The sequence below is a fragment of the Pecten maximus genome, chromosome 6, assembly GCF_902652985.1.
Source record: "Pecten maximus chromosome 6, xPecMax1.1, whole genome shotgun sequence".
In the NCBI taxonomy this organism is placed as follows: domain Eukaryota; kingdom Metazoa; phylum Mollusca; class Bivalvia; order Pectinida; family Pectinidae; genus Pecten; species Pecten maximus.
This window is the reverse complement of record NC_047020.1, coordinates 25,069,426-25,082,037: the sequence shown is the minus strand read 5'-3', so window position 1 is coordinate 25,082,037 and position 12,612 is coordinate 25,069,426. Positions and strand designations below refer to the sequence as shown.

Sequence of the window (12,612 nt, the reverse complement as noted above, 5' to 3'; positions counted from 1 at the left end):
AATACAACACTAAATACAGATAATGTATAAGGGGAAAGGATGAAAAATTCTATGTGAATATAAGTTATTTTATTGCAAAAAAATGAAATGGGTATTCGGCATATACTAGTATACAGTTCAAAAGTCAAAATCAACCTTTTCTGAAGCCGAAACCAAATGCCGCTTGGGAGCATTGTCGTAGTGGATTAAATGTTTTTCATTATTCAATAACGTATATTGAGTGCATCTTGGTACTAAATACACAGACTCTTGAAAGTCAAAACATTTATACAACAAGAACATGCTACATGACATTCGCTAGAAATGTTACATCATCGGACAAAGCTCAACAGTCTTGGTAGTAATAGATAAGATATAAACTGCCACTTTGATGGGTTGTTTCAAAATCCTTGCTTCAACAAACATCGTCGAAAGGATATTCCGGATGATCCTTGTACCTAGGAATGAAAATAAAAATATAAAAGATAACAGTTACAATAATAATATTATGATAAATTATAATCAACACACGTGAAATACTGGGCGGTCACGATTGCTAATCCCTGGTCTCGTATTTGCCAATTTTAGACGTTTTCGACTACTAATGCTAGGCTGAACCTCTTTTTCTAGGTATGGTGATACACATACTGTATGATTTCTGCGGTCCGTTCAGTGACGTTGCCAGACTTACTCAGATACTCCCGTATATCAACATCATTTTGTTTCTAATTTTAGATACTTACTTAAATTGTTTTCAAGTTTTCATTGGGTGGGTTTCGGTGAATATGTTTTACATTAAACAAATAGGTTACCTGATGTACAGCAACACTTTATTTGTAATAATCTAAAGACTAAACACTGTACATCGACATCGCCTTAATCGTTCAATATAAAACATTTCATACATAAATACATCAAATCAACATTTAATATGCTTACGGATTAACTAAAGTATTATTATCACAGCTTCCATTGCAAAAGTTTTGCAAACACCTTATATCCGAATTTAGCTTGATTCATGTATAGACACCTCTTATATTTTGACCTAGAAATGCAAATGACGGTTGTGAATAAAATCACATAAATATTGCATATAGGGAGACTTTGAACAAGGCAAGGATACTGTTATTAGGAAATATGGTTTAACCGCTGAGTCTGGAGTGATAGATGTAATGTCTGAAATGGAAATAGCTACAAACTCAATTGTTTAACTATTTGTCATAGAAAATAATCCTTCTTGCCATGATCAGTTTTCTTAATAGTACGAAAAAGGTATATTCTTGTTTTATCGCAATACCTCCCTTTCTGCAATATTTGTGTAATATTATTCACAGCCGCCATTTGCATGTCAAGGTCAACACAAAATGCGTGTTATACGTACATAAACTAAACCTTGGTCAAACAAATGCTCCCATTAAATATTATTGTGTGCTATAATTGCCAGTGAAACATAACAGCATGGCTATTTTTCAGGTTTGATTATTTGTCTGACTATAGTTATTCCCTGCTTTATCTTAAAACAAAGTAACTCTACAATAACCATAGTAATTATTGAGGATTTTGAGAAATAACACGCCGAGACAAACATTTTGGTACATCCTATGACTATTTTTGTGCAAAGTTGTAGATATCTATTTGTTTTTAGAATTAACAATATTCTCCTACATGTACATGTATATATATGACCTTTATTGATATCCGATCTTCGTAACGCACAAGGAGATCCATTCTTTAAAACAAAATATTCTGTCATAATGATATTAAAATATTTCCATTATTCACGGTACTCATGGCTATCTTACCACAGGAAGACGAATCGACGTACTCCGTTGTCAAGTTCGTCTATTTTGTTCATGTCAGCATCACTCAAAGAAAAGGAGAAAATCTGCAAACCAAAAATCAATCTCTATAGATATTTTTCTGCTACTACCTCATTTTACCAGTTTCGAAATAACCACCAAGTAAATGAATCGATAGACTAATAAAATAGTCCCTGCCTTGAGAGTGTGACAAAGAAATCTCAACCTGAGGGGGAATTCATAAACGTCCATCCCGAGGCTTGCCGACGGTTGGACATTCATGAATTACCCGAGGGTCGAGAATTCTTTGTCACACTCCCTACGTAGGCAATGATTATTTTTGAAGAAGTACCCATCATAACCGCAAAAAATGCATCCAATATCAGTACACAAGAAAACATAAGACTAAAATTAATTTAAAATATATTTATTCAAACAGACACTAAAATAAGGTATCAGTGATACTATTCTGATATAAACAACAGTACATCTCTTCATTTCATAAAACTATATGTATCTTACACATATTTAACTTCAAATAACAACGCAGGAACTGTTAGTGACATCACTCAAAAAGTACTTCCGTAAGTTCAGAAGGTCAGCGCGTGCAATCTGTCATACCTTAGGTTCGACAGATAAATCTCTTTCTAAAACTGGCGATAAACCAATGAACTGAGGGAGAAATATTTATTTACGTGTGACAGCAGAGTATTTTATGGATCTGAAAGTATATTTGCATTTTCAATGCTATTTTGTACCCCATCTTTGCTGTTATATTCATAATTTCTCTAATTTATAACTTGGGGGTATATCTTTATATCTAATTGATTCGTCATTCATAAATTACCTTTTCAACACATTTTATGTATTTATTATCAATATCGATTGTTTCTTTACAGCAAACTAGCTGTGGTCACCTAGCTCGTGTATAAGACAGAGATGACATAAATAACATTTATTTATATTTGTATAAATAAATACATTTAGGTCAGTCTGTAATTGTTTTGATTTATATGATGAGAGGGGCATTTGGACCCTCTCATCTTTCATTGTTTCTGGTTGTTATGTGGATAGGCTAACAATGAGGGGTCAAGAAGGAGGTCCATAGCTGGGCCACGTGATGGAAAATTCCCAGGACTTGACTGACCTCTGGTCTTTGGTTGGGGCGATATCAGCTTTTGATTGGTCAGCCATCAACAGGCACGTAGCCCAGCCTCCGGACCTATCACTGAGGAGATTGACCCTCAGTAGCGTCACCTCCATTTAGATAATTGAATGTAAAAGTTTATCTCAACTGATGGAAGTTTTTTTTAACACTTTTGATTTCCCACCCTTATGCCCACCCAGTTAACATGTAAAGAATTGTCAATTTTAGACTCCTTGTGCTTTCTAATATGTATATACCAACTTTTCATCATGTTGAAAATGGTATCTTGAGGTTACATAATCTTTAATAATTATTGCTGATAATTATTGCTTTAAATCAATTATGGATGTATTGTTTGGGTAATATACATGTCGTGCCTATTTTGTACCCCATCTTTGCTGTTATATTCATAATTTCTCTAATTTATAACTTGGGAGTATATCTTTATATCTGTAATTGATTCGTCATTAATAAATTACCTTTTCAACACATATTATGTCTTTATTATCAATTTCGATTGTGTCTTTCCAGCAACTAGCTGTGGTCACCTAGCTCGTGTATAGGACAGAGATGACATCAATGTAATATGCATGGCGCCCTTAACATTCTATTTATATATTACTCATATTACATGTACATTCAATAAGGTATATTCTAACAAGCGTTTGATTGTTAACTATCTCCCTCATTTCAATCTTTCAAATGTAAAATAGTGAATGTTATCTAAATATCAAACATATTAATGGAATAATTGCTCGTTGCTCATTTACTATCAGAAAAGTATCTTTTCCTATATAGAAAGCATCAAAAACCTCGAAACTTCAACTACACTATACCCTGGTAGCCGACATATTCATATCAATATTTACATACAAGGTTTATCTTCACACAAACAGTATACATAACAATGCGTACGTGTGTCTTTCCATCGTTTCAAGACCGACTGGTCTCCTTGTCAAGCTCTGGCTGGCTGTGTGAGCGGTAATCATGCAGGTGTATCGGTACGTCTATGTAAAATATAGCTATATATTATCACTCGATGGGACATTTCGTCTTTCGACAAAGAGCTATATACACACTGTACCGAGTATGCTACTGATCGCATGTAAACATATTCCCATGTTCCGCTTGGGTCGTAAAGGTGACTAAACTGGTTGGCCCCCTCATCCCTGTTCATGGTTTTGGTTTTCCTGACATTGATGACTTCTTTGATTTGCATTGCTTTTGTTTTTTGTTCTTTCTCCACTATTTTGGCATTTTCGAAATCAATGATGTGGTAATGGTGTAAGCATGGTCTGTTAATGCCGATTTGGTTTTCTGGGTTGTAGATGTTTTTCGTGTGTTTCGGGTAGAAATTGTTTTGCTCATTTTTCCCCCGTACTTTTTATGTTCTTTGAGATGTGTTCCGATTTTCTTCCCATTTCTCCTCTTTATGATAGCTGACAGTTCTCGTATGGAATTTGGTATACTACCCTGGTTTTGTCCTGAATGTCAGCGGTGGCTTTCGGATGCACTAGTAACTGTACGAGTGTTTTCTCGCCACTCTTAAGAACCTCTCAGATGTCCCTTTCACATAAATGATAGTAACCCAGACTTTGTATTTGGTAAGATTAGAATGTTTTCTTTTTTCTTTTTTCATTCCTTGTGTCGCTCTTTTCACTTTGCTGATCGACCAGTCGACTATTCGGTACAGTGTGTATATACACTCTATGTCGATAGACGAAATGTGCCATCGAGCGATAATGAATAGCTACCATTTCGTCGCATAGACAAACATGTAAACATGACACTCGTACGCATTGTTATTTATACTGTTGTTGTAAATTAAACCTTGTTATCTATAAACATATAAAAAAAAACCTGACGAATCTTATTTAGCATATCAATATTTATTATAAGAGAAACTACCAAAAGCATTGTTGAACATCGAATTCGAAAGAATTCATTATATACGCTCTCGCCTTTTATAGCCAAGAAGTACGTGACATACAACACGATGCCAACGTCACAGTCGTATTAAACACACGCATGCCTATGGGTACAAACATGCATATATCACTACTTATATTTTCAGAATTAATAAGTACCTGTAAGTTCTCTTTCATCCTCTCTGGGTTTTCGGATTTCGGAACCACTGCCATACCCCTTTGTACAAGGTTCCGAAGAAGGATCTTTAAGCAAAAAAAAAACATTTATTTTAGCGGTTATTTGTAAATGTTTGATACAATGACTAATTGTACGCAATATGTTCCTCCTGGCGTATATACATTCTATATTCCAACTCTTCAACCCTTCACATGCTTATTGTTCGAGCACGAAATATAATTTGTTTATTTATTTGCAAATTGTCTCTGTTATATTAGGACCTTACAACTTTTTGATTTATTAATTATGTACTCGTATACCTATTTCTATACCTGACAGGACTAGCCAGATACGGTCTAGAATACCGATTCCTGCTATTTGGAGTCTTGGTAAATTAAAATTACTTTACACTTTACATTGAGATTATGATTTCGCCCCGTGTTTTATTGGCCGTAGTAGCATACGAAGTTTTCCCTAAATTTTATTGTAGAGTGTTATAGTGTTAGTAGAGTAGAGTTAGATAGTAAGAGTTGAAACGTCGAGTTATCCAGATGTATAGTCGAAATGTCGAGTTATCCAGATGTATATTGGTAATGTAAAGTTATCCAGATATATAATGGAAACGTCGAGTTATCCAGAGGTATAGTGGTAATGTCGATTTATCTAGATGTATAGTGGAAATGTAAAGTTATCCAGATGCATAGTGGTAATGTAAAGTTATCCAGATATATAATGGAAACGTCGAGTTATCCAGATGTATATTGGTAATGTAAAGTTATCCAGATGTATAATGGAAATGTAAAGTTATCCAGATGTATAATGGAAATGTAAAGTTATCCAGATGTAAAGTGGAAATGTAAAGTTATCAAGATGTATATTGGTAATGTAAAGTTATCCATATGTATAGTCGAAATGTCGAGGTATCCAGATGTATAGTGGTAATGTCGATTTATCTAGATGTATAGTGGTAATGTAAAGTTATCCAGATGTATAATGGAAATGTAAAGATATCCAGATGTAAAGTGGAAATGTAAAGTTATCCAGATATATAATGGAAACGTCGAGTTATCCAGATGTATAGTGGTAATGTAAAGTTATCCATATGTATAGTCGAAATGTCGAGGTATCCAGATGTATAGTGGTAATGTCGATTTATCTAGATGTATAGTGGTAATGTAAAGTTATCCAGATGTATAATGGAAATGTAAAGTTATCCAGATGTATAGTGGAAATGTAAAGTTATCAAGATGTATATTGGTAATGTAAAGTTATCCAGATGTACAGTGGTAATGTAAAGTTATCCAGATATATAATGGAAACGTCGAGTTATCCAGATGTATAGTGGTAATGTAAAGTTATCCAGATGTATAGTGGAAATGTAAAGTTATCCAGATGTGTATTGGTAATGTAAAGTTATCCAGATGTATATTGGTAATGTAAAGTTATCCAGATGTATATTGGAAATGTAAAGTTATCCAGATGTATATTGGTAATGTAAAGTTATCCAGATGTATATTGGTAATGTAAAGTTATCCAGATGTATATTGGAAATGTAAAGTTATCCAGATGTATAGTGGAAATGTCGAGTTATCCAGATGTATAGTGGAAATGTAAAGTTATCCAGATGTATAGTGGAAATGTAGAGTTATCCAGATGTATAGTGGAAATGTCGAGTTATCCAGATGTATAGTGGAAATGTCTAGTTATCCAGATGTATAGTGGAAATGTCGAGTTATCCAGATGTATATTGGTAATGTAAAGTTATCCAGATGTATATTGGTAATGTAAAGTTATCCAGATGTATATTGGTAATGTAAAGTTATCCAGATGTATAGGTAAGTAAAGTATCCCGATGTATATTGGTAAGTAACGTATCCAGATGTGTATGTAAAGTTATGCAGATATATAATGGAAATGTAAAGTTATCCAGATGTATATTGGTAATGTAAAGTTATCCAGATGTATAGTGGAAATGTCGAGTTATCCACATGTGTTATGTTTACTCACCTGTCCAGGTGTCCGTTTATATTTCTCGGCAATATCCATAATAACAGGATGTTCTACCAAGTTATCCGACGATTGTACTCTACTGTAAAAATAAAATGTCGTTTAATCATCATCATTCTTTGTTAAAATGCATTCAATCAAATGCAAAAACGAGAACACATTTTTTTTACAGCCGCACACATATCAATTTAAATTTGCAGCTATGTTACAGCGTTTACATGTATTTGGCGTTGGTAGGCTTTTGTAATGTCTTCTATTTTACTTGATTTCTGTCGATCCGGTGAAGCAAGGGGATCCTAGTGGACCGAATGCTTGGAGTTGGATATTCCTGGATTTACAAAACTCATGGAGTTTCTTCTGGGGAAATCTGGCATGTGCCTCTACCTGTATGAACACAACGTGAAATTAATCATAGTGAAAGCTAGTTTCTTTTTATTATTGAATTGTGATTGATATACGGGTATGTGCATTTAATGAATAAAAAGAAGGAGCAAAATATGAATCAGCATAAACACACACAGAAAACATTTTAGTCGGCTTATCTAACAACATGATACATTTTCTTAGGTCTTGAGTAATATAGTATATATAAAACAAATAAATCCTATCGTTATACAACTTTACCTGATTGACAGTTGGTTGAATACGGGCAACCTCACAGATATAATCTAGTTGCTTGGTATTGAAGTTTGACACACCGATCGAACGCGCTTTGCCCATGTATACTGTTTCTTCCATAGCCTGTTATATAAAAAAAAACAAAGTAAATAGCAAATTATCAAAGAAGTTCTTCTGCTCCATCAATGACACAAGCCAATAGTGACGAAATCCAGCTAATGTTCTCAAAATGACCTAAGAAACAATGTATAAGATACACTCAAAAACAAATGAACAAATGGAACGAGTGTCAAAATGATGATCCTAAAGAAGAACATAAAAATAATATGATGCGATTAGAATGAACTCATACCATTAAAATAACGTCATATCATTAAAACAATGGCATCCCATTTAAATACCGTCATATCATTAAAACGTCATGCTATTAAAATAACGCCATACCATAAAAATAATTTCAAACCATTAAAATAACGTCAAACCATTCAACAAATGTACCGCCTTACGGTCAGTGTATGATATTCTTTATCAAATAACTCCTTTATCATGAATCTATATTACGTGGATATAATAACCATAATTGTTAGTGTGATAACTCTCTTAACACAGTATTATTGATACATTACCTTCCATGTTTCCCTTAAATCAACTGACATAAATTCCCTAGATTGCGTAACTTTCTCAGGGTAGGTATCCATTTCCTGTATGACAACATTAGAGTTAATTGCATTGCTGGATTAATATTAAAAGATATACAATGTATCTTTAACCGCCTACAATTATATATTGAACCTTACAGTGATATCATCATTTTGCCAAACAATTTGAGAGTGGCATCAGGTAAATATATTTAACTACCAATAATCTCTAGGTGACTATTGTAAAGGATTGACCAAAGACACGAAAATGAAACAATAATTGAACACAATCTTATTATATTTGTCTCTCGTTGATTTCAATAGCCAATATTGACTAAAGGTCAGTAGAGTGTAATTGTATCTGTATTTCACCCAAATTCATGCTGTATAAATACTATTGTTTTCTATATACATACAATCTAAAATGAAATCAGGTTTTTACTCAAATAGACCAATTCATTTTTTTCCCGATTTGTGCTTAAAATTAAACTATGCTGAGCCTAATATAAAATGTCCTACTACCTTAATTATGATGTAAACTAATTATAAAATGGTCCGTTTTCGTATGTTGTTTCCATACCTTTAAGGCACACGGAACATGGATAAGAAAGAGGTCCACATAGTTAAGTCTAAGTCTCCTGAGGCTTTCGTCTAGGGCCGGTCCTACAGCACTTCCCTTCATAAAATTTGGATATAACTGTAATCAGAAAGACATCCTCGTTACATAATTATTCTACATAAAAAACAACATGTTTGTCATGACCGAACTATCTTCCTTTACTTACTTTTGTGGTAATGAGAACCTCCTGTCGACTGAGGGTAGTGGATTCCAGATGTTCTTGGAGTGCTTTACCAATAGCTGCCTCGTTTCCATATAAAAATGCTGTGTCAAGATGGCGGTACCCCATTTCTAGTGCTCGCTTTATGGTCACTTCTAGCTTCTCATGCGAAATCTGTTATATGCGAACCAAGGTCGGTTTATGCACAGGATGATACTGAACTGATGACAATCACATGATATTTTTATAACCTTAATTCCTTTATGAACTATGTGTGAACAAGGATTATATTCATCATTTTTTAACCACTGTTTTTGGTGATAATTTATATGATAGTATGTGTGTTATCTCTTACTAGAATTTGATACAGATGATATGGTTCCGTCCCTTAGTTGTAAGATATCGTATGGGACTCGTTAGCTCTATAATAATATATCTAAAATGTCCTGTTATGTGTCCTTCAATACTGATACCCGATATAGCACTTACCTCTACCTGGCAAATTATTTCAGTATACATCTATTTGCTCTACATTTTCGCTATAACAACCTTAACCTTGCCAAACATGAAAGTAATAATTCTCACTTAATTTCCAAAAGTGTTTGTGACGTCGTCACTAAATGGCATCATTTTATCTAATGTCATCTCCATCAAGTGTATTATTGACGGCATGGAAATCCGTGATGATTTTGTTTTAATTTCCACGAACTAATTTTTGTTGGAAACAATCGCGGGTACTAGTATAAGTATTAAACTGTTTCCTTTTAATTATTCAATTTGTCTACAATCCTGTGAACAATAACTTTCCAAAGAAAGCGGTCTAATGCTGTAATAAATTGTACTTTATATTTGGACGAGGATGACAGTATAGGGTTGTACTCTTCATTGATATGCAGCACTAAAGTCATCGGAAGGAATCCCCCAACATAATTCATATGAATGGGGTAAACATTACCCTTGATGTCCCTAAGGCGACTTGAGGGATTCGGTTCCCATTGTTTAGCGTTATATAATCTGCCATGTCAACTCGTCGCAACTAGAGCTGGAAGAAATATAAAATCATATAAGTAGAACGTTTTATAACGAAATTCGCTTGATACAGATATCTTGTCTAATCATATGAAATATCTTTTTATTCTATTTTTTTTTTATTTCATGTTATATCCATTATAAGAGAGAGAGAGAGAGAGAGAGAGAGAGAGACAGAGACAGAGAGACAGACAGAGAGACAGACAGAGAGAGAGAGAGAGACAGAGAGAGACAGAGAGCATAACACATTTACCTAAAAAAAATGCCTTGCAAACAGCATCCAGAGTTTAATGCAGATTGTTTTGTTCTAACCATATAAAGAAGACTTAGCCATTACGTATAAACGAGATAGAGATAAGAAACTCCGTATTAACGAGATAAGAAATATATATTAACGAAATGATATACTATGTATGAACGAAATTTCCTATTCGTACTAATGAACTCTTTGGTCTCGTGTTGAAACAAAATCACACGACTTAGGTTTAGGTAGAATAGCACCATAAAATCATAAAATATGTGTCCGACTATTATTATCATTGCGACATTCGCAATCATTTAGTAGCATAAAGAAAAAAATGAAAATGTTTGAATTTTGTTGAAGATTATACTTACCAACTTGTTGGGAGGTGGATCACGCCTACTTGATAAGGGGCCGCGGTGGCCGAGTTGTTAAGGTGTCCCGACACTTTATCACTAGCCCTCCACCTCGGTGTTGCGAGTTCGAAACCTACGTGGGGCAGTTGCCAGGTACTGACCGTAGGCCGGTGGTTTTTCTCCGGTACTCGGGCTTTCCTCCTCCTCCAAACCTGGCACGTCCTTAAATGACCCTGGCTGTTAATAGGACGTTAAACAAAATAAATCAAATAAACCAAAAGCCTACTTGATGTTTACAGCCTGATCTTGTCTAGTAAACATAAAGCATCGGTGTCAGTATATATAACGGCTTACCTGTATCAGATACTATAGCTTACATTTACAAGAGGCCAAAAGACAAGTACCTCCCTGGACAAGATCTTTCGGCGATAAAGCTGATTTTTCTAACAAATTTTATTTAAAAGAGGGAAACAGACCCGTTATTATTGTTATTGTTCGTAATATTTTTATTTTTTATTCTGGAACCAGTAAAATATTCTAATGGCACAGGTTAAAGATTAAAAACTCGTTCATGTTACGTTAGTGCGAGTATCGCCATCTTGTTATTGACACAAGGTATCGTAAATACTGTGTTGTTGGACCTGTGATGTTATCAGATTTGGCTTGACCGCAACCTAAGGTAATATGCTATCTAATTCCCAGACAGAGCAAAGTGTGGTCTTGTATCATGTACATCAGGGATGCAAATTGATTAAGTATAGATACCACTGTATATATTATAAACTACAAACGACCATATCACATATGCGAAACATTAAAGAGTCTGTTACTGACATAAATGTAAAAGGCATGGTTTCTGTACTAGAAACCTAACCCAGGCTCGGGAATCTCGGGCCCATTGGAGTCTTAGAATTTGACAACGGGAAGCACATGGCAAATGAAACGCAGACTCATATATAAAGATCAACGTATAATTTATTGACTCAACAAATGTTAAGTACTGTTTATATAGGAAATCACAGTAAATTCAACATGTATTCCACCCACACACGTACATCGCTTACACATCTTACTATAACTAGTGGCTACTCGGCATACTCCTACGGAATAGACGACGGACTATGTATAAACTCCGTGTTAAAACCCTTCATGGTCACGACAAACCTACGCCCCAACTAAATACTAATCTAACCTAAGTTGTTTAATAACTGACTACATGATAGCCTGTCTAACAGTAAACCTATAGAGGAGAAAGAGGCGAGTCATACCAGTCGAACGAAGACTTTGTGTAAGACTGCCTGACTATAAACATCTACTCCCTTCTAAACCTTAAAATATTTACTGACAAGATAATGTTCTTGGCTAGAAATTATAATTGTAAAGTTAACACAGCCGTTGTCCATATATGATATTGTCATTGTAACTCCTGAAGTTATGTTAGAATTGACTGTTAGATATGAATTGCAGTCCGTTACCACTAACGATTTGAGTAGGTAATCGTTTATCGCACATATCGTTCGAAGTATGTCAATCGTCTTTATATAATGTTCTCATAGGCACCACTTCCAATCATTTAGAGTACGCACCCAACCCAGTTAAAAAGTTAAAAAGGACCACGTGGCGCCACTTTAACAGTCTTGCATCCTGTGCAAGCCTTGCACAATCAGACAACCAAACATAACCACGGGTCATCGTTTTTATTTTTACGACTCCGAAGTGTAGCTATGGATTCCTGTAGGTTAGGATTCCTGATTGTAGTTTAGGAAGTTCAATGAGTTCTGCTTTCCTCGTAAGTATTATTTCAGTCTAGTATTCGACAGTTCCTCATTCCAGACTGTAGTACGGTTGTTTTAAGGGGATCATGCTTTATCTCCCCTCGAATCTGTGTTTTTTTGTTACCAGCAGTATCTCTGATTCAATTGTACGGCGTTTAC

At 34.6% G+C, this 12,612-nt stretch overlaps 1 protein-coding gene across 1 annotated transcript; it reads right to left on the bottom strand.

Annotated features, from left to right (window-relative positions):
- Positions 1 to 54: 54 nt before the first annotated feature.
- LOC117329343 (aldo-keto reductase family 1 member C15-like) lies at positions 55 to 10,824 on the bottom strand. Its single transcript, XM_033887261.1, has 11 exons — positions 10,697 to 10,824; positions 10,008 to 10,094; positions 9,059 to 9,226; positions 8,854 to 8,970; positions 8,262 to 8,336; positions 7,642 to 7,758; positions 7,280 to 7,401; positions 7,018 to 7,099; positions 5,013 to 5,096; positions 1,782 to 1,864; positions 55 to 437 (listed from the first exon to the last, which is right to left on the bottom strand). The coding sequence occupies exons 2-11, from the start codon at positions 10,071 to 10,073 to the stop codon at positions 395 to 397; spliced, it is 957 nt and encodes a 318-aa protein (XP_033743152.1). The 5' UTR covers positions 10,074 to 10,094; positions 10,697 to 10,824; the 3' UTR covers positions 55 to 394.
- Positions 10,825 to 12,612: the final 1,788 nt, after the last annotated feature.

Bases quoted from the DNA above. Each gene is read 5' to 3' on its own strand.
- LOC117329343 (XM_033887261.1), bottom strand. From the start codon at position 10,073: ATGGCAGATTATATAACGCTAAACAATGGGAACCGAATCCCTCAAGTC. The intron at 8,971-9,058 runs GTAAGTAAAGGA...TTCTGATTACAG, and splicing joins AGGTTCTCATTACCACAAAA to TTATATCCAAATTTTATGAA. The intron at 8,337-8,853 runs GTATGGAAACAA...GTTGTCATACAG, and splicing joins ATGTTCCGTGTGCCTTAAAG to GAAATGGATACCTACCCTGA.